Consider the following 22,811-nt stretch of genomic DNA (forward strand, 5'->3'; position numbering starts at 1 on the left):
CACGTATGCGTGAGCTTTCCATCGAAGTGCTGTATAGCGTATGATTTAACAAATGTATCGAGACAAACGCGCAAGAGTTGTCATAAATATCGAGTTATGGATAAACTTGTGAGTAATGTAAAATTGACACAGATTGCATTTTTTCGATTTTTATATATAATTATTGTCACGTTTAAGGATGCTTTGTATGTACAATCCTAGCAAAAAGTAGTTGAAAATCAATATGATTTGACGAATCCACTTTTGGTGTATTTTGAGTATGAGAAATTGCGTGGAATATTAACAATTTGATCTTAGCTACAGTGCAGAGATGTATTTTTTAATATTTATTGCGTTTTTATAGAAATATTCCGAATTTTGTTCATCGAAATGATTAACTTTCAAAGAATTTCGCCTGTGTCAGATACATGGCTAACTTGATTGAATTATATTTAATATCTTTCTAGCCAGTTAGTACTTGTATAATATTATTTGACCAAATATTTCTTTTGTATCTAAACTTTTGCAAATTTTAAACAAATTCTGAATATTATTTCCATGTGTTTTTGTCATTTGAATCGACGTGGTTATACGTTTCCCACAAGAACACGTGTTAATTCGGTGCAAATTAAAATCCTTATAACTTGTGAACACTTTAGTGAATCGATTTAAAAATTGTACTGAAGATTCTAAACATATGTAAGAATATTCTGTATAATTTTCATTAAATTCTCAATATTTTGAAAATACATACAAAACATCCTTAAAAGAGTTGCGATACAAGAAATAATTAGAGAAATAGTGATATTTCAAGTTCACGCTGATGCAATCTTTTCAATTAATAGGGGACGCTATTTGTCAGTCAAAATATCCATTTTGGATGATAAACAAGTAAGAAACTTACTATTCGTAGATAAAGTAGGAATTATTTATCTAGTGAGAAACAGACGGAATTTAAATTACCGATCGAGTCGAGCACAGTCGTACATTAGTATCAACGTTGCTGCGCACAAAGTAACCGCTTTATCTAGACGGGATTTTTCTCATAGAGATCGCAAAGCGAGCAATGTCTGTCCCTCGATTCGCGTGATTCGGTCGATGGTACACGTTCGCGGCTACTTGATCGATCGTCGTTCCGTCATTCGACTCGGTTAGCCCGGCCGCCACCCGCGCGCGCGCGCGCGCGACGACGCCGGGGGCCGGGACACGCGGGCGCGGGTGGGGACGAGCTCGAGGCTCGAGGGCGTCGGACAAAGGTTGGCCGTGTCGAGCGGCCGGCCGGCGGCGCATTCACGACTCAAACATGGCAGCGGCTACTAGCGTTGTCGTGCTCGACAGGGGCAACAACACCACCTGCACCATCAATTTACACGGTGTGTGTGCGCGTGTATGTGTGCGTGCGTGGGTACGATACGGATGCGGGTGTATGCGTGCGCGCGCGCATCTCGCGAATCTGCCTCCGTCGATCTATCGAGGGAGGAACGTGGCCGAGAATCGCGGCGAGATGAATGAAAGCTGCCGCGGACGCGCGCGTCTCCGAGGTTTTCGGTCGCGACGCGGAAAAGGCTCCTCCGAAACGAAACCTTACGTTACATTACGGTTTTACGCGTGTTGTGTGTGAGTGAGCATCTCTCCCCTCGCTCCCCTCGATCGGCCCGTTTTGCTTCGGCGAATGGCGCGGGGAGGTGCGGTGCGCGGAATGCTACCCTTCTTCACGTGTCATCGTCACGCGATCGAAATTCTGATTCATGATTTTCCATTTTGCAGGAGCCACCGTGGTGTCCTGGCGGGTGAATAATCAGGAACAGCTGTTCGTTAGGTAAGTCTATTATGCACGTATCTCTTGATCGCGTCCCTGCGGTTTGACAGGCAAAGCCGGCCAGGTTCTCGCGAACCTGATTGCCTGCGCGATCGGTTTTCGTTCGAGAAGCGACGCGGGACGAAAATAAGCGAGAGAGAGAATAATTTTCTCGCCTGGTTTTTGTATAATTTAATTTGCGTTTGCATGTTTTTTAGTCGCGGTTATTTTATTATATTACATGCGACAAAAACAATAATAATTGTAAATGCTGTGAAAAGAAACAGTTTCTAAAAGCGATTAATATCCGATATGCTAATTTCATTGAAGTCTTGCGGCGATAAACTTTGTAATCATTCGCAGAGGTTCAAAATAAATTCGTTATACGCTTTGTAAATATTCGGCATCCGACACATATGACTTGTATATTTGTTAAAAGTTTATGTATCTTTTTTTTGACCAAACGTTGTCTTTGCGCTCGCGGAAAGATTTGCTAAGTCGAGTTTTCTAAAATGATGCAAATCTTTTATTAATCGCGCTGTACAAGTCGTAAGATGCGTTGAAGTAAACGTTGACGCAAGTTGTAAGGTTGAGCGCGAAGTTACGCATCTTAGATGAGATAGAATGCATTCAGCTTGATCGCGCACATTATAACATTGGAAGAGCATTATATAAGCAATCTTATCCGTAGATAAGATGGTAAACAAGCAAAATAAAAGCGGCGAAACTTTGGATTTATAATATTTTATTTAGAAAATGAAGTGTATTGTATTTTTAATATATTAAAACGCATGTTGGCGATATTCTCGAATTTAAACAATATATTTAATTCGCATATACGTAATAACATCTCGACGCGAGAAGACGAGATGTTCTTTAACGTGAAATTTACTTTTGTCACTTTGATTTCGAAAATCCGATTTCTGTTTGATATTAAAATGTATGAGTGATAAAAGAAATATCGCCACTAAAATAGGTTGATTTGTATCGTCAATTTATCTTGGAGATGGAAAATGATTCGTGTATGCAACATCAGCCGCGAATCAGAATGACACTTTCCAGATGAGAACAAAGTCTGCTCGCATGCTTAACCTACAGATTGCCCAACAAATTACTTCGAATCGATTCGAAAAAAAAAAGAAATTATCATAGAATACATACAATTAGAGCATCGTTTGTGTGATATATGTATGTGGACTTTAATTTAAATCCTCCTTTGTAATGTTATATAAATGATCGCTCAAGAACAATCGAGTAAATAACGGATTATAATTTTTATAGATGTAGATCAGTGTCAAAATCCATGTCGCTTGCGACAAAAAAACTTTTACCGCTGTACGTGACCGGTTCAAGGTTCTCGCCGTGAAATATATCGAAACGCGATTCCAATCAGACGGAAGGCAAACCGGATTTACTCCATTATTGCTCTCCCAACGAGCTTTCTTTTGTGTCAAATTTAATTGTACATTAAACAATTTTGTTAAAAGATACATGCGTATATACATTTACGAAAGTAGAATTTCCAAGCTGTCATCTCGAAATGTGTATGTTTGTTAATCTTGGCGATCCAGCCTTTCGAGCGTTAGTCGCAACGATTCATCTCGGATAAACATTTAATGCCTTGCATTACGAGCGATGTGTTTTTTTCCTCTAGACGTAATCGTTTTTCTCGATAGGTCCTGCGATGATTTTCGGATTACGTTGCGCACTTTGTGCAGCCCACTTATCATATTATTATCATTCCGAGAAAAATATCGTGTGCTTTGATATTACGCGTTTGCATAATATTTTTATAATCTTCTTGGGATCGAGCGAGTTCTTGGCGACAGAGTAACAGCGCGAGAAGGAAGGAGCACGGGAGGAGGCGCGCGCGCGCGCGCGCGCGCGCGCACACCTGCCGAGAAAGAACCGCGTAAAAGCGCGGTGCCCGTGACGATCGCTTTAAAAGCGGCAGCAGCCCGAGAGCAGACGATGAAAAAACTGACGGAGCGAAGGCAAGGGCGCTCTCTGGACCAGTACATACCTTATACACGGGGTTCAGGGCCCCTCGTCGTCGCTTGCCAGTCATCGGTCCTTCCGACTGTAAAGCCGCTGTCGAGACTGGGTTTTGTAATAAAGAGATCCGCGGAGCTCTCTATCGCGCCGATGAAAAATCGACTTTTAACACGTCCCTCGACGTCGTCCAAGATCGTCCTCTCTTGCGAATTGTAAAAATATACTCGCCGATATCCTCTCCGACGTCGATCGTAATTTTATTTAAAGAGGAAAATACGATAGGAAGATATTATATAACTTTTGTATTACTTATTGAAAATTTGTCCACGAATAAATTGTCACGAGTCATGGTTCGGAACGACGTTATCTCGGAAGGACGTCGAGGAATTTTAACGGTGACGACGAGAAGTATACACACGGTGCAAGACTCTCGGCAAACACGCTTGCAATTTACTCCAATTTCCCTCGAAATGGCCGTAATAAAAGTTACGTCGGTATGTCCGGTCGCGATACTGATGGCGCTCCGCGATACAGTACATACTTTAATTTCTAAAGAAAATGATGATTTTAGTTACATTAATAATAATGAGATTGATAAAACGAGAAAGAATAGCAAACTTTCTTTAACAAGATTTCAAAACCGAGATTCGATTATTTGTTGCCATTAAATATTCACGGCGGAAACGGCTCTCAAAGTGTAATTAAGAGAAAATATTAAATAATTAGATTAATTGACATTCATAAATGTACCCATAAATAACCGATGCGTTAATCATCGCGCAAAGGAATTGAATCGGTCGTTCCAAACTTGACTTGGTTGTACGGTAATACGAGAGGACCACGTGCAGCGTGTCGATCTTGGTTCTCCGGTTCTTATCCCCGTCCGCGGACGTGGACGTGCCCTCGTCGAACATCTGCGTTCACGTTCGGGGTCCAAAAACGGAAACGAAGACTCGAGGGACCGAGATGGGCGACGAACCGCAGCTGGAATTTCATCAGCGCGATAAAATAATTGATACGGTTCACGACGGGAATGACGGGCGGAGATGAAGCTATGACGTAAGATTGAGTCGTAAAAGAAATAAATTTGAAAATGTGTAGCTCAATTGTTCGTTCGGTGGAAAGTAGAGGTCTAGGTAGATCTCGAAGCGAGATTTTACAACCTTCACGAGTGAAAGAGTCGCCGCAAAATACGGACTAAATGCGGAAAGGTACGTTTGCTACGTGATTACGCCAGGAATTATAGATATAATACGCAACCCTTTCCGATACCAAGACTCCGGAGCGACCTAACTGTTTTTCGGTTCGTTCGGAAATAGACAAAGGGCCGCGGCAGTCACCCCCGATCCTAAAAGGGAGCGGGGAAAGAGAGAAGGGGCGACGGAGACAAATGGCTAGAGCGAATCGGGAGACGCGAGACAGAGACGAGCAAAGACCGAATGGAAGAGCGAAAGGGGTGCGGGTATACAAATGCACGATTCATCTTGGCGAAGGGATGGGACGATGATTAAGAGTCCCTCGTCTATCCTCACCACACCTAAAGACGCCACGTACACACATGCTCCGCGCGCATTCTCGCGAGAGAAGGAGAAAGAGAGAGAGAAAATGAGCGGTAGAAGAGAATGTGGAAGGAAAACGTCGTTAATGGTTGCCGGGACCCGACCATGAAATTTCAGCTCGACTTTTGGATTAGAGGTTTCGTCCGAGCCGTTAGGAAAGAGAGTTCGTTTCGGTCGCGTGACGCGATCTACGCACCGTGTGTGCGATGAGAAGACAATTTAGTAAGAAAGAGATAATCAGAAAAGAGAGAGAGAGAGAGAGAGAATCTCGCGTTTCGATGAGAAATCCTTCAAACGCGTCATGAATGACGCGAGGTCGCGATAACGGAACGCGTTTCAACGCACATAAACGTAGAGCTCGATATCGCCCCATCATCATTTTTTTATTCGCTAATTCAATTAAAGAGATTCATTAAGTAAATAGTCGATTATATTTCGATTATAGAATTTGTATCTGTCGAATTAATCCAGTTCCAATTCGAGATATCGTCGAAATGTTACGACTTTCCGTTGAAAACATTAGCATAAACGAGCTAGAGAAAAAGAAGATATCGTGGCACGTTAGAAATGTTCCGCGTGCATTTGACACCGCATACATCTTTGTCGTTGGAGACGTCGTGATCCGTGCTGGGCAGCTGGGCGAGATGGTCCGTTTCCATAGCGATAACGCAAAGGCACTCGGAAAATTCTCTCCTTCTTCGACTCTGAAAACATTGCGATTCTATGCGTTACTTTACATACACGACAGGTTTTTCTAATTAAATTCTCGTGCGCGATTGCTTCTATCTGGATAGGTCGTGTTTCTCGAATTTTGAATACAAAACGATGTATCCGAAAGCCCCCAAAAAGGCTATTGAAGAGGTATCCTCCGGACAGGCTACCTAATCCACCGCAAACAAGAATAATCTCTTTATGCTAATTTGCGTCAAACTACGAGAAGACAAACAAATCAAGTATATTTTGCGCGTTGTTACGTGAAAATCTCATGGGGATGAAACTACGATGAAGACAGATACGGAAAAAGCACGATAAACGATGGAAAGAATGGCCGCGTATAAAGAAGAGAGAGAGAGAGGTTCGGGGAGAAAGAGAACACTAATGACACCGCGCCAGCCGTCGTCTCGACTTTTTGCCATCAGTTCGGAACATGGATTTGTGCACGAGAAAATACGTCGAAATGGAACGAAACCGCGGCGAATGACAATCGAGTGACAAATATTCCGCGCGCGAGCCATCAGCCGCAGCGATCGTGTCTTAATGCGCGCGATAATCATCGTTCGGGAAGCGATTATTTTACTCTTGTGTGCCAAAAACTATTAATCGCGCGAGAAACTTTTTTTTTTTTAACAGCACGTCCAACTCGACTATTGGCCACAATCGTGATGAGAGATTGGATCGATTAAATCACTTGCATCTCGATTATTCTTTCCATATTATGGAATTATCGTGGAAAATACAAATTTAAATCTTTACGAATTTTGCACATTTTATGCAATCGCGATGTGCCGTTTTACAAACTAGCCAGCTCATTAATCTGAAATATATACATCTTTAAGATGCAGGCCACAATATTCGGTGGGCTAAAGACACGACAAGATCGACACCTTATGGTGCATATATCTCATGTGAGACAAGAAATTTAACTAAATGAAGATGATTCCACCCTCTATTCTTATCGGGCAATCGATTGGAATTTTAATCGATTTAATCGGAATCACTCGGAGGGAAATTTAAATATTACAGACGCGACTAATTATTTGCGACACACTAAAACTCGACGCACTAATGTTGCGCTGTATTAAATTAAATTCGCTCTCTACATAAGTTCCTCGCGACTCGTGATAAAGCTGTAAAAGCATCGGATACTTTGTTTCCCCTTCGGAGTAAACCTTACAGGTACTAAATCCTTTCAACGTCAAAATGTATCTGGGGAAGCAAGAGATATTTTACATATATATATATATATTTTTAATATAATATATAGTTTATAATTTATCTTACAATTAAAAGATTTTATACTTTTATCGCTTTTTAACACAGGTAAATAAATTTACTAAAAATTTACGAAAAATATATTTATCGTTAAATTATAATTATTAAATGTACGAATGCTAAAGTTTACGAGCCGACAGCTTCGGTGCGAGATCGAAGCAGCAGGACGCGACGCGATTGTCCAAACTCGCGGCTCGAGAAGCGAAAGGTGCTCCCCGATGCGCTCGAGATGCCGGGACGACGATACCGCAGCCGATCTTGAATCCGTAAGCGCACCGCGACGGAGGGAAAATAATGCGCGCGGCGGCTCCGGAGCGGAATCCAGTCGAATGGGAATGCTGTAGAATGCCGACAAAAACCGCAGCCAGCGGGATCATTAGTCTACGGACCAGGCTGTATAATCCATCGGTTACCTTATACCGGGTGGAAAGAAGTACGAGCGAGCGACCTCCCTGTTTTTCGCTCCGCGCGCACGGAATCCGCGCTGATTCCGCGGAGGCTCGTCGAATCGTTTCGTCTTCGAAAATGCAACGAGAGATGTGTGTCGAAAATGTGCGAAAAGGGAACCGATACTAAATTCCAGAAAATGCACACATTTCGGAGATGCTTCTAACGCGAGAAATGGAGAAAGACGGAAAGAGAGACGTGTTTTGACAATTAAAATTAATTTTGCCATATTTGATCTTTCATCTATAATTCAGTTCTCGTATTTCGTTTCAATCGTGTAATGTACATACATCTCGAAAGCATTTGCTCTCACGAGGAAGATTCCTTTCAGTAATCCAAATACAAATCGCCTCGCTTCGATATCGAGTTCATCCTTTCAACAAACATACGAAAACGAGTGAAAGATCTACTTGGACCTTTTCTTTTCAATTGTTGCGAGTATCCGGCAGTTCTCCGAGTAGTTCTTTGCTCTACAAATAAGGTCCTTTTTCCACGTTATCTTCTGATCCGATAGAGCAACTTTGCGAAGCACTTCTTCTATATAGATTCTTAATTTTGCAAATGCATCCACTTGACGGTATTCATCGAATTACTTTATTTTGTCAATTCTCGTGGAGAGATATCGTCCTTTACAAAGCTTTACAAATTCTATATTTCCTTATTAATATTTTATCATTCTTGTATCTATAAATTTCCAGTTCTCTTATAAACTCTGCACATATATTCGCATAGATTCACATAGATTCTTGATAGTGCAAATTTTTTATCTCGAGAATTTTGCATTGCAAAGATCTTATATAAATCTTGAATTCCATTAATCTGTCGCTTCGTTTATTACGTTCCATTATCACGCCAGCGAATCATAATACGTTATAGATATGAAATAAAAATACGAAATATAATAACATTTTTTATGTCCTTACAGTCCCATTTCAAAATACGTTGCCATCAACCGACTCTCTTAATATACATCGTGCATTATTACGTTTAATTTATGTCAGTGTCATGTTATAGCTTATGGAACTAAATCTTATTGCAACGTAATCACGGGCAACCGTTAATAGTGAACGCAGTTGCGTTATACGACTGACAATGAGATTTTTACACCTAAATACAATTCAAGGTTTTCCTACCGCTTGTATGATTTTGCGCGAGAGTTTGGCGGAAAATAACGTAACTTTTTTTTCTCGCGAATGAACGACTGCAACACCATTCTCTTCTCGTCGCCGCGAATGACATAGTCGCGTCTAATGCAAAGAGAGCGAGGCTTTTTTGCTAATTGCACGTTATCCCGAGCGAATGAGAACGCGAAGCGCGCGCGAGCCAACAAACTCCACGACGAAAAAGCTCGAGCGCGAGCAGACGCGAGCAAGAACTCGCTCAAGGCGGAACGCGCGGCTTAAGCCGTGAAATAATTGCGTGTTTTGCAGGACGAAGTGAAATACTACGTTCAAATCTTCCTCGCGCGGGATTCATCCGACGTACACCATCCACGTTCACCGCTCGAGATTCGAAAATTCACATCTTAACTAAACGCAAACGTGTCGCGTTCGAGCTTTCGTTCGCGTCAAATTCGTTATTATTTATTCAATGAGTGGTATCGATTTTTTTTTTCGATATTTCTACGGTAACTGAAGTCTCGCAGGATTGACTAGAGCTTATTTACACGATTAATTTGCGAGAAAATTGAAAACTAGCGGCAATTTCTTTTAAACGTTCGAATAATGCACAGAGAAAAATGGATACTGTATTCAAGTAAATATTGCTTATTTTAAGTATATCACAAGTTTGCACATCCGCAAATAAGTTCACCACAAGCATTAAATTTAATTGAATATATCCTGAATTTTAAGTGCAATATTTTAATCAAGAATATTAAATTAAAACAAAAATTTTCCAACACTCGTGATGAGTATATTTGAAGACTATTATCAAGGATATATTCCTTGTTGAAGGAAACTATTACTTAAAAAAAGAAAAATAATCGCCAAGAAAACTAATCGCTTTTCTTGGCGGTAGAATGATATTTTCCTCTGTGTGGTCATTGAGCGAAATTCAGATGTCCGGTTATATGTGACGAGATTTAAAATCCCGTCGACAGCAATGATGGCATCACTACCGAAGAATTCGTTCAACCACGGCCCACTCGTTCATTTATTCGCGCGACTTATGCACCGACGTGCAACTCGCGAGGAACCGCCAAATCAGCTCGTTATCGCTACTCGGCAATAAACGCGACAATCCTCGACTGTCGTGCCCGACTTTGGATAACGTCGCTATGGGCTTATTCGAGTCAGTACCAAGTCTTGTTTTATCAAGATTTCTTTTAATTCGCTACATTTTATTCAGTCAAAGCATGCATTTGTGTCATTCACCTCGGATTTACGAGCGCGACGTCCAATGAATTGCAATTTCGTTTTTCGTGCATCTCATTTTTAGCTTCCTCCTTTATAATTTAATATCCTTAATTGGAGGGAACGAAAAGTAGCATAATAACATAAAGAAGGATGTAGCATAATTAAACAATGTTTATCAATGTTAACTGTTGACAAATAAGATGAAAAATTTGCGAAATGTCGTCGCGCGTCAAAAAATCAAAAGATAATTCTCTTGGGAAAATCAACGTAGGTCGTTAATCTTGTCCGATTTAGGCTTCGGATTTGAATATGAAATTTTAGCGCCAAAGTAATCGAGAAATTTACGGGCGGGAGAATTACACGACATTCTTTTTGCTGGATATATTTCCTCGTTTATCAGCATCCGTTAGATTCCCATGACCGCTACGTGGTGGAAGCAACTTTCAGCCCCGACAAGAGCAGCAACGCCCGCGTACGCGTCTGACCTAGTATAAATAGGTTCGTTTCTTGTCGGCCTTAGTTAAACAAAGTTTCACTGGTGGTGGTAGACGAGCACGGGGTGTGCGCGACGCGGGGGTTGACTGCGGATAGAGAGAAGCTCGTGAACCCTGCGGAGCCTCGCCCTGCTGTTACTGCTGCTGCTGCTGCTACTGCTGCTGCTACTGCTGCTGCTGCTGTTGCTGGTGCTGCTGCTCCTGCCGGGATCCGGGGAAAACGCAAAAACCGCTGGCTTCGGCGGAGCTCGAAGCGGATAACTTCGACACGTACCGGGTGTCCCTATTCGAACTTGGCGCATAGTTAAATAGCCGCGCGATCATTCATTCTCGAAATTAATTTCTGACATATAATTTCTCCTTCTTTCTCTCTCTCTCTCTCTCTCTTTGGTAAGAAATCTGCCGCTTTTGATGACAAAGAAATGTCTCGGAGGAATACCATGTGTCTGATATGGCGAACGAATGGAAAGATATTATTTGATGAGAAAAACGGCCAATCGCTCTGGTTGATTTACGATGATTTTGTTTCCATCTGCTTATTTGGAGGAGGAAATCGCCCGCAGAATTCTATGCATCATCGAAAATTATCGCTAACCATTGTCGAGAAACCACTGCCACGAACGCTTGCTGCCTCAGCTAACGAGAAGATGAGTGCGCCGCGAAATTATATGTTGTCCGTTCGCCTTGTTATTTCATTTTTTTGTTGTCTTTTGATTCGTCGTTCAAATCACCGGGCAAGACATTATTACGTTCATAGAAACGACCGCGTTCGCGTGGATTCGATACGAATTCGGATTTTGCAGACACAGACTTTTACTTTTCTTAGTACGCGGCCCGACCTTGCCCTTGCGCGATTTTATTTGCGCTTGCACTTGACTCGGCAATCTTCAAGCTCTCGCGAGTTTTCGATTAAATACCGGTATTCGCAAACAAAAAGGGGTAACCCATTAAAAATTACTAATAAAAATGATGATTCGATAAACTTTAATTTCTCAAGATTCCTAGATTATCTCAAAGTTTTTCGTTTGCGCATTTGATTAAACGCGAATAAACGCATTCTTCGGTCGAATGTAATTTGTGCCGATCTGATTGTGCGGTGAATCGAGCGATCTGAAAACAATATGCAGTTTGCGGGGTTCGTTTTTCGTGCGATTGGAATTGCCCCGGTAAGACCCCCTCTCCCCGTCCTCTCTTCCCAGCCTCGGAGGAGCCCAGTTTTTCGCGATAACTCTCGGCCACGGCTCCGAGACCAAGTCTCGTCAGAATTTCACTGACCGATCGTAAATCGCGACCGTAGCAGATGGCCGAGCCGCGCCAGCACATTAATGCACTTATAATGCGCGGCATCCGCTTCTCACATCTTGCCGTATCTTTACCGTAGGACCGCGAGGGGAGGGAAGGGGCTGGGGATCTTCCCTCGAGGGCATCGAGTTACTTTCTCGAGATGGAGTGCCGCGAAACTCGTCAAAGAACTTTCGGCTGTTAACGACTACGCTTCAAAGTTGGTTCGAGCCGATTGGAGGTCCCATACTGGAAAAAAGAGAAGAAGACTGGATATCTCGAAAGAGTTAATTGGCACTTGATAATTCGAGAAAATTTATGCATCCGGCTCAGAGTCGTAATCTTTTTTTGTATCAGATGCGTGGACTAATAGGATGCGAGGACTTCTTAAGAATAGCGATATTTTTTATCGTCAAGCTTACGCAATATCCGAGTGCGCGTGCTACGTAATGTAATGCAAATGAAACTCGCGTTGCACTTTATTCCAAGCATCGATCAAAGATCCATTACACGGAAGATAATGTGCAATTTGCGTTTTTTTTCTTTTTTTTTTTAGAAAATTACACGTTCGTTACATATCTCTCTATGATTTTACAAGTCATTTGATCGAGATCTCGATGAGTCCCGATCACGCACACGGTCGTACAACATTGTAAGCGACGACGATGCGAGTTCTTTCTCTCTCTCTTTCCGTCTCTTCCTCTCGTATAATTCCAGCGAATTCGTTCTAGATACAGCAAGCTTCCAGATATAGTAGTAGCAGCTTGGCCGCAAGAAGCGCCGCAGCGTCGCGTAATTGTCTTCGGTCGTAAAAGCGCGCAGTCACCTTATTTATAATCCTGTCGATTCATGACACTCTCCGTGTATCCTTCTATCATGCGGATAATTAGTTTTCGCTGAATCGCGGAAAATGCGTGAGAGAAAATTGCGTAAAATGTCGGGATCCTCCGATATAAATCCGCGAACCGTAATTCTTATTAAATAACGCCGGCAAATGAATGACGATATGTAAAATCGATTTACATTCATACGCACTTGCACCTTTTGTTTGAAATTTGAAATAAACATATTATATAGTATCGTTAATCTCTTAGAGAGAGGTCGAGAAACTTTAAAATTAAATATCGAGATGTAGGTAAAAAAACTTGAGAGATCTTGGAGAGATCGATGATGGCTTGATATAAATCAAGAGTAGCTTGTTACGATAAAATCTGAAAAATAAATTGTGCGTGCAATTTTCAATCATGCTTCTGGTGTTGCCAAATATTTCAATTAAAGAATAAGCAGGCATTTGTCAAAATTGCAAATTTAAGAGCCTCTTTCCGAGATTCATATTTTTCCTTTCAATGATTCACCGCTGTTTAACATGTCCGACTTGCCAACGATTCATTAAAGCCGAAGAGCAATTTTTCACTTGTCCGCTCGTTAATATTCTTCCCGTGCCGCAAAATCTCCCGAGTCGTTTACTGTACAACGCGAAAGATATTCGTATCTCGCAAATCCTCTCGGTATTTTTCTTACAGATAATGAGCGCGTGCAAAGAATCGAAATGATCGCGAAGGGATCCTTTAGGATTCGCGAGATCGACGACCTTCTCGTCGTCGAAGGATCGGTAGCAATTTCGCGTAGCTGGCGAAAAAAAGTCTATTGAAAATTGTCGCGCTCGTAAAAAATGCGCATAACGGACACGATGTTACGTGTCGCGAAAGTTAATTCGTTTCAACTTACGTCCACCCCCGTGTGTCTGGCCCCTCGCCCTCTCGTGTCGTCGCGCTGCCAATTTTGCGACGCGCGAATCTAAGACGGTCGCCGACATACGCATTGCCGTAAAAATTAGCGCTTTCATCCACGTGAGACGAGGGCATAAATTTTCCCGCGCGTCGATCGAACTCGTCGAGATTATATCAGTCGAAATCTCCCTGATTATCGGCCGTTTTCGACAGGGGAAAAAAGGTAATTTTTTGCAAAAACATATCTCTCATCCCGTCCCGATCGCGCCAACCGTGCCAATTACCAGGCACCCTGTATACTCGGCGCAACGCAACGCGACGATATCCCGCGGAAGCCGGGCGTAACCGCGTCGAGAATTGGGTGCCGTTGGGTAGCGAGCGCGGCAAACGGGAGATACGACCAGGCTAGAAACGACCAGGAGGAGAGAGGTTGGAAACTGTGATGCCCGCAAAAAGCATGGCAGACAGCGCCGATCGTTTTTGCTCGGCGTCAGCCGCGTTCCTACCGCCGCGTCGTCGTACTTGGTGGTGGTACATCGTTCTACCCTCTCGCTTCCTCCCCCCTTCCCCCCTCCCCCCTCCCCCCGCTCTCCCGCTATAACCATTCCCTATCCTTCCCTCTGTCCTCTTTGTCCGCTCTCCGGCATAAGTTCTCTCCCTTTTTCTCACACTCTCCCGTTTTCGCTCCCTTCCCTCGTCCTCTCAGCTTCCCTATGTCTTTCTCTTCTCGCCGTGACGTTCGGGTTGTCGCGATCCATCTATCTATCCATCTCCCCATCTCCGTTTGCGTGTTTCATTCGCCTCGGGATCGTGCAAACGGATGGGATTACCATCTCCTCCTCCTTCGCGGTTTACGTATCCGGGAAAATGGATTACATTCGTCCCGCTATAAGAGAATTAGCGGCATCCTAGGTCTGCTCTGGAATCGAGACTTGGTCATTAACTTCATCATCGGCTGTCAGGATTGAATCCGGCAGCGAAAATTGAACTGCCGTTATCCGAAAGGCGATATTGGAACAATGCCTCGAGAGAGGCCTCGAAATGATAAAAGTATCTTCGACTTGTAAATATCCGCAAACTTTACTTTTATTATTACAATAATAACTTTGCGCGTGACCAACACTCGTGATTTAGCTAATAATTTAGCGGGCATTCGTGTGTAAAAAAAAAAAAAATGCAAATGTATTGTTCGCTCGATACAATCCTTATTTAGACGAGTTATGAATATTGCGACCTTGCGTTAACTTTCGGGAGCGTCTTGATCGCGCGAATGAAAGATTACACAACTTCTCTCCGATACGTCTCGATCTTGCGCCTTCTCCTCTCTCGCAGCCTTGGATCCCGAGTGTATCCTCCAGCTTCTTCTTAAGAACATCTCCGCGGCCCCTGACAGGCTTGACTAATGGTCATCCTGCATCCGCCCTCCGGCTTTATACTTCTCCGTCTCGCTCTCGCTTCTTTTGCTTCCGCGCGTTCGCGCAGCGCGATGTCTCCGTCTTTCGCTTTCGCAGCACGACGATATCAGCACCGCTTCGAGCGGTTTTAGTTAGCGCTAACGAAAGGGATCAACGAGTTTTCTAACTTGTCCGATGATCCTAGAAACCAGCGATTTATATCAGCCATATATTTTAACAAGGAGAGCGAAAAAGAGATAGAGAGAAAGAACCAAACTTATTACAATTTTATATGTGCACGGAAAAAAAATAAGTGTCAAATCAAAACTTGTATACTTAAACTAACGCGTTCATTGTATATACGCAACAATTTATAATCTTGGAATTTAATAATTTTAAATTTCAACAATATTATAGTCTTATTTTAATATTGTAATTGTCATCTCAAAAATATAAATAGTTATTTAATTCTACTTTAAGAAAATTATAATATTTGATTTAAAAATGTTATTTTCCATCTAACATTGTTTCTTTTCCATTCGAGGAAATTAAATCTTAAATCGTAAGAATATATTTTTCTCGATTGAACTATATAAATAAAATGGCTTCATTCAAGTAAGCAATTATTCAAGCAATTCTATTTTTCTTTAATTAACGCAATATAATCTCATTTCAAGATTTCCATGTTAAAACTAAATAATATTTCAAAACAAGAATGCCCTTTTTTCTGTGTGAACAAGTTATAAGTTGTACTCGATAATCTATTGAAGAAAATATAATTTTTTATTTCTTCAAGTTGTTAGAATGCGGCGAAAAAAATATACACCTTGCCATTATTACGAATATTATGGTTATTAAGATCATTGGAAATTTGTACGAAAAATATTCCAATGGTCTATCTGTTACTAAAAAAAAAAGAAATTTCTCCCCTTCTCTTTTATTGTTAGTTGCATCAGGCAACTCTATATACAATGAGGCGAAAATTTTATGGAGGCTTTCTTTTCTTTGTCGGTCTACAAATTAAGAAATTGAACATTGTTACGACAACTTGTTGCAATTTCTTTATGTAAGGAAAGATCGTTGTAAAATAAAACAATGTGGAATAAAAGCTCGACGGGTCTTTTCTTTTTCTCTACAAAAGAACCATTCAACCGACTGTCGAAAATTCACATTTTTATCTCCACTTAAACAACGCAGCCAACTGTAAAACCGAACCCTTTCCTCAATTGAGAAATACAACCTGCGAGCTGTATAGCCATTTATCGACCTGACTGTATTGTATCTTTCTTTTCTCGAATCTCAGCCCCAGGAAAGCTGCAGGAAAGCTGCAGGATTATAAAAGTTGATACATTCGTATATCTCAGCAAAGAGCAATAATTAATATCGTAAATAATATTATTTTGTCTTTTTAAATTTTGCGAGAATATTGCCACGCTATAAAATTTATCTACGAAAAGGGCAATTTTGCATTCTCCTAATTTACCGTCAAATTTTACGAAATAACATCATACGATTATTTATACACCGATGGAATCCGTTCGTCCTGACTATTCGGCGCTGTACGCGATCGTAAAATTTCACATAGTCCTCGTAAATTAATTAAACGAGCTGATGGAGTCTTCTTGTGCGAAAATCCGAACCGTGCAAGAGTATGAAATGCAAAAAGAAGAGAGAAATTTTATGAACCTCTATTCTTTTTCTTTGCTTATGTATATCGTAGAGCGATTGAGATTTATAAAAGTTGCATTATAAATAAATTTTTTGTTCTTCGATTAAACGCTCAATCATTTACTTTTCGCTTTCTTCTCCGATGTGACTCGTTGGCTCAAACGTTTGAGCAGCCGTACATGTGTGCAGTTTTCGTTAATCCGATACTGACATACGTTTGCAATAATAACGTCAGGAATAAACAACAAGAAGAAGATATCCGTTCGCATATTTTTCAGAGCTATCGACAATACCGTAGAGCCTCTTTTTCTTTTTCTGTTATTACGGCGAGGAAATAATAGATAATACCTACGCTTCGACGATGAACGTAAAAACAAGCGCGTGAGCAAATAAATTCTCGTACGGTTTTTAAAATATATTTTTGCCGAGATTTCCCATAAGAGGAAATTCGCCTCGTTAAATAATGAAATATCGGAAATTTAATATATACAAAAATACAGAGTAAATTACAATTTGTTCGATATCGAGAAGAAAAACTAACAAAATTTACAACCCAAGATGCGCAACTATGACACGTTTTTCCTCTTCGATAACCGACTCTTTGTATTTCAGTAAGCAAGCTGTATTCGATGGAAAGAAGGCTATTAGAGGCGGCATACCATTCGTTTTCCGTAAGTATAAGCAATGTTACGTATACTAAATATTATTTGATTGTCCCTTTCGTTCGGAGGTATTATTTTTGTCAACAGTTTAAAGTAAAAGACAAAGGAAATTATTGATACAATTTTGAAGGAACAAATTTTAATTTAAAAGAAAAGGCCAATTTGAATATCGCCAATTATTACGACATCTTGGAAAAATTTTAAATGTGAAAAGCTTTTAAAGATGTAGAAACCGAGCGATACCGAGGGTGAGATCTGATATGAACGTTATTTCCGCAGCACAATTCGGAGCGTGGACGTTTGGGCCGCCTCATGGCTTTGCTAGAATCATTCGTTGGAATGTGGAAAAGTCACCGGAACGATTACCCAGCGGGGATATTGAAGCGATATTCTCGATAATGGACAGCGAATTCACGCGATCGCTGTGGAATTCACAATTCAGGTTAACGTACAGGCTAATATTGCGCGAGAAGGAATTGCACTTCAATATCGGCGTCTATAATCCTAGCAGAGAGGACACGTTCAGCTTTAATTTGCTTCTACACACTTATTTCAAAGTGCCCGACGTTAGGAGATGCCAAATCACAGGGCTGCACGGATGCACGTTCGTCGACAAGGTAGCAGGGATTTTCTGCTTTTTATTTCTTTGCAAATTAAAGCCGATAATTAAAATGTAATTTAATCAAAAGTTCTTCCTAGAATTATTACTGAAAGTTTATAAAGCTCACAGAAAAGAGCCGCTTACTCCATTAATAATCCTTCTCGATATCATCGATGAAGAAATAATCCTTTCCTCATTATCGTAAAAATCTATCATTAAATTTCAAATCGATGTTACTTATCTAATCGAGGTGTATATCGAAATGATTATCACAATTCACGTTGCCTCAAAATATTTCATTTTCGCGCACACACAGACTAGGGACAACCAAATCTTTCAAGAAGGCCGCGATGTTGTCACGGTGTGCGAATGGACCGACAGGATCTACCAGAACACGCAGCCGGAGCATATCATCACGAACGTCGTTTCTGGTAGAAAGATGCGCGTGCAAAAGTACAATTTTCCCGATACCGTCGTGTGGAATCCCTGGCAGGAGAAGGCACGCGACATTCCGGATTTCGGCGACGACGAATTTCCCAACATGATATGCGTCGAGAGCGGACACGTCAGTAGTCCGGTTATACTGTTGCCGGGGACGGCCTTTGAAGCGAGCCAGATACTACAGGTACTAAGTAAATTTGATTTATTGCCGGGGATTAATTTTGGATTCTGACTGATATAATACTGCAATTAATGATAATTATATAATTATCGTTATTATATCCCGCTATGTTCAGTCAATAATGTTTAAACTATAAAAGTTATCAGTTTGAATGCTCTTTTTCTCTTATTCGTGAACTGTATAATGTTTGTAATTAATTACATAATTAGAGCTTTCATAATTCGAATCGCCAATATCTTGGCTGAAATCTTAACATTATTGGCTTATCATTTTCACAAAACTAAATTAGTTATATTTTAACGGAATAGTTTAAGAGTAGTTGGCCAAATTAGGTTGAAAGTTTTTCAGGTCAGTATTCCTGTTTTACTATTTATGTAAATTAAGGGCTTTTCGCGTTACATTTTCTGGTTATGATTTAAATTTGCGAAACAAAAATTTCAAACATTTGTATATATAAAACATTTATATATATTTTTGCATAATTTTCTGGTATTAAAATATAACCAGCATTTTTATATATTGCATTTTTGTATATTGTATTTTTTTGTATTATCACATTATATAAATATTATTAAATATTTTCTATATTTTAAATGATTCTCTTTTTGAAATTAGAGTTTTCATTTCAAGACATAAAGATATGAGCTGTGACGATGTGTTAGTTTTGCATAACGCATAAACAGCGTAACATGTAATGGAACAAGTGCAAATATTACGCTATATTTATTCATTAGGTATAAATTAATGCAAATATAAATTCTACTAATGCGTAGAAACTAATAATTATTTCTTTTAATAATTAATTCTTACGATAACGTGAAATATATTGAGATAAAAAGAATATTGCTTGAAACGTGATTTGAGAGATAAGTATCAGCGATTAAAGTCCTTGATTTCATCGAAGGTAATTACGTTGCAAAGTCAAAATTGTAATGTCAAAGTAAAAAATTGAATTTCATAAAGTTGATTTCTTCACGTTTGACCTTGTTTCAGGTGATGTGAGTAGAGAGTGGACCGACGTCACACGTCAGTACCGGAGGCAGTACCAATTCGTTGCTTCCGACGTCCTCATCGTCCGCGGTCTGGCCAGCGGGCGCTGGTTGGCTTTACATGCCGCCACCGCCGCCGCCGCCGCCGCCCCCGCCGCCACCTCCGCCACCCTTGCCGTCGCATCCATCTCATTTACACTCGCATTGCGTTGCCCAAACCTGCACGATATGCTCTTTGAATCTTTAAACTCGCAGCCTTCAAACACGAACGAACTCTTGGAATTTCTTCGCTATCCTCGCTCTTCCCATCAGACGTTTTCTCGAAAGATCTATACGTAAACCACTGTATATGAGTGAAGAACGTATCTTTTCTTTCGACATATTCGTCGAGGAAATGATGATTTGCATAATAAAGGTAATTTGATTAATTTTATTGAAGAATTTCTTTCATCAACTTTTACATTCGCTTGTTTTCACCTTTGTGCTTTATCTGAAAAAATTCAAAATGGTCAATCTCAATGAGAATATGAGGAATCGATCAATCTGTCTCTCTTTGGTTTCCAAACAACAATAATGATAATAAAATGTACAAGATTTATAAATATGTTATTTCTAGCATCATCCTTGCTTTCCGATAAAGATAACGTTATCTCGCTTGCAATGTCTACTTTTTTTATCGAAGATATTGTAAAGCTGCGAGAAGATATTCGTGTAAATATTACGCGAAACAGAATAGTATTCTCTTGTTTGGTTTTCAAAGGACATTGTCCTAAAGAAACGATCGTTTTAGAGTTTCGATTCGTCACAAATATTTACATATACATTCCACATATACCACTATTTAGATGGAAAACGAAAGAGAGATATATATCACGTCTCTTATTTCTGACTCATCACTTTTGAATATTAGTACACAATACATTGTTTATAGGCATATATGGCATAGATAGATTGGCATGTAAGCGACTTTGCTACATTCACGTATGCGATATAAGACTTTCACTATAAATTTCCCAAGTATTGTGATGTAATTATTTGTTAATTTCGAATGATTCCATCGGATTTACTTGCTGTAAGATATATATTTGAAATTTGTAAAAAGCAGGAAATGCACTTTGTGTGATGTATTTTCAGTTATACAGAGATATACGATCTGCAATAAAAGTATCATAGAAATTTTCAAACATACATAGAGACTCACTTTTTGAAAACTTTTTTACTATTATAGTTAATAATTTTAGGAAATATTGAAAAAAGGAAATAATTTCTCAAATACATTTTTAAATTTTGATCAAGTTATATGCATACAAACTGTCAGATGTGATCTTTTTTAAGTAGTATTTCATTTTTTCGACACAAAGTTTCTTATATTATATTCAGTAATTATAATTATATTTTGTAATTATTAATTATATTAATTAATAATTATATATAATTATATATAATTATATATAATTAATAATATATTAATTATATATTATTTTGTAATTAGTAATTATAAATTGATATAAATTTTAATAAATTTTAATAAATTTTCAAGATCTTGGAAACGCGCGCTTGTACACATGCAACATGTACACGAGTTTGTTCAATTTGCAATACATAATTTATCTATAAACAATACAAAATATGGTGCTATTGTTACGAATATAGTATTATAATGATAAGTAGTAATGCACACACAGTAGATAAGCTCGACATTTCTCTGCAATTTCAAATATAATCTTTTTTTTTTAATTTTCTATTCTGAAAATATCGCATTTTGCGATAACATCTTTCCATATGCAAGGAGAAACGTTGCATCGAAATAGATATAAGTAAATATATTTATACCGTAACATATTGATTGCGATATTATTAAAATAATTACATGTGTATACGGAACAAAGTAAATTGTAAAGACTAATGAGCAGAGATTCACGAGGGAAATAACATTTTGCCGCCCATTTCTAAATAATTGTATTATCATTGAGAGCTCGAGACACTATTCGAAGGCTTGATCCGAAACTCGAAGGTTTAAGTGTGATGGCGAGTTTAATAAGTTAGTTGAATTTTATATTGGAATTAATTATAAATTTTTAAGAGAAACAGACATCGAACGTTTTACTCGTTTTATTCGATAATTGAGAAATTGACAAAAGTAAACGAGTATACTTTTTAATAATATATATATTTTATATTAGTAACAAAAAGAATCATTACTCTGAATTAATAAAAATAAATACATTGTAAAATTAAGTGGATAAAAAGAAAAATCGGCAAAATCACGAGTCTATTTTATATATACATATATATTTTTTTTAACCATATAGCCAAAAGCACACGTATGTATTATTCACGGATATACATTCCAAGTGACAATTTTTTACGTTGTATGAATTCCCGATGTCACGTACGTAATATTAAAAATAATATCACATGTAAATTCTCTTCACAATTAGACTATCAAATATTAGTAGTGTATCATTATAATAAAAAAATAAATGCTCAATATATATCACGTTATTCTTCGCATATTATGGACTTGGAGAGCCAAATGAAATAAAAAGAAAAAAAAATACGAGCAAAACGTTCCCGCTTATAGATGTGTTAGAAACGTGAAAATACAGCCTAGTAAATCCGAATATACAATTAATCTAACTATCCGAAATGAAAGAATTGAATTTCGGCATCTTCGCGCTGAGTATCTTACACTCTTATGAGGGTTTCGGTCTTTAGAGGCTAGACAATACGTTCGTCATTTAGTATAGCGTATATTATCTTTTTATCCTCTTTCCCCACAAGTTGTTAGCGATTAAGATTCGGTCTTCCATCTACAATGACGTTTATCGAATCGCATCGTACATCATTCTCTCATTCGACTCAATGTTAATAATCATGAATATTTGTAATTAAAGCGAAATTATGAAAAAAATTCGCGATTAAAATTAGTACGTTAAGAAAGTGTACTCTTTTTTGGGAAAGTGCAATAAAAATGTGGGAAATAATTGTACAATCTCTATCCGTCTTTGCACCTTTCTTACTAGCTCGTATTCTTAATGTCTAATAATCATTATTATGATATATCGTGACGAGCATAAAAGATTGCATTTATCTATTTAGGGTGGAAAATTTAAGAATTATACATGTTAAACTTTGAACAGTTTATTACGAGCGAAAGGAAACGATAGCAAGCATATATGTATCTAGTAGTTGCTCGCTCCTTACACATTTAATTAGATAACGTATTAAATAAGTGTGCGA

At 39.2% G+C, this 22,811-nt stretch overlaps 1 protein-coding gene across 2 annotated transcripts; it reads left to right on the forward strand.

Annotated features, from left to right (window-relative positions):
- Positions 1-1,202: 1,202 nt before the first annotated feature.
- LOC105251304 (glucose-6-phosphate 1-epimerase) lies at positions 1,203-20,787 on the forward strand. 2 transcript variants are annotated; one of them, XM_011257996.3, is made up of 6 exons: positions 1,203-1,352; positions 1,747-1,798; positions 17,307-17,365; positions 17,636-17,973; positions 18,274-18,582; positions 19,573-20,787. In XM_011257996.3, the coding sequence occupies exons 1-6, from the start codon at positions 1,283-1,285 to the stop codon at positions 19,579-19,581; spliced, it is 837 nt and encodes a 278-aa protein (XP_011256298.2). In that variant the 5' UTR covers positions 1,203-1,282; the 3' UTR covers positions 19,582-20,787. The 2 variants fall into 2 exon arrangements, with proteins under 2 accessions (XP_011256298.2, XP_025262656.1); XM_025406871.1 differs by lacking the exon at positions 1,203-1,352 and adding an exon at positions 1,637-1,664.
- Positions 20,788-22,811: the final 2,024 nt, after the last annotated feature.

The sequence above is a fragment of the Camponotus floridanus genome, unplaced genomic scaffold (assembly GCF_003227725.1).
Source record: "Camponotus floridanus strain SB8 unplaced genomic scaffold, Cflo_v7.5 scaffold16, whole genome shotgun sequence".
Lineage (NCBI taxonomy): Eukaryota > Metazoa > Arthropoda > Insecta > Hymenoptera > Formicidae > Camponotus > Camponotus floridanus.

Excerpts from the sequence above, each read along its gene's own strand:
- LOC105251304 (XM_011257996.3), top strand. The coding sequence starts at position 1,283 with ATGGCAGCGGCTACTAGCGTTGTCGTGCTCGACAGGGGCAACAACACC. Across the intron at positions 1,353-1,746 it reads CTGCACCATCAATTTACACG|GAGCCACCGTGGTGTCCTGG; the intron begins GTGTGTGTGCGC and ends TCCATTTTGCAG. Across the intron at positions 17,974-18,273 it reads GATGCACGTTCGTCGACAAG|ACTAGGGACAACCAAATCTT; the intron begins GTAGCAGGGATT and ends GCGCACACACAG.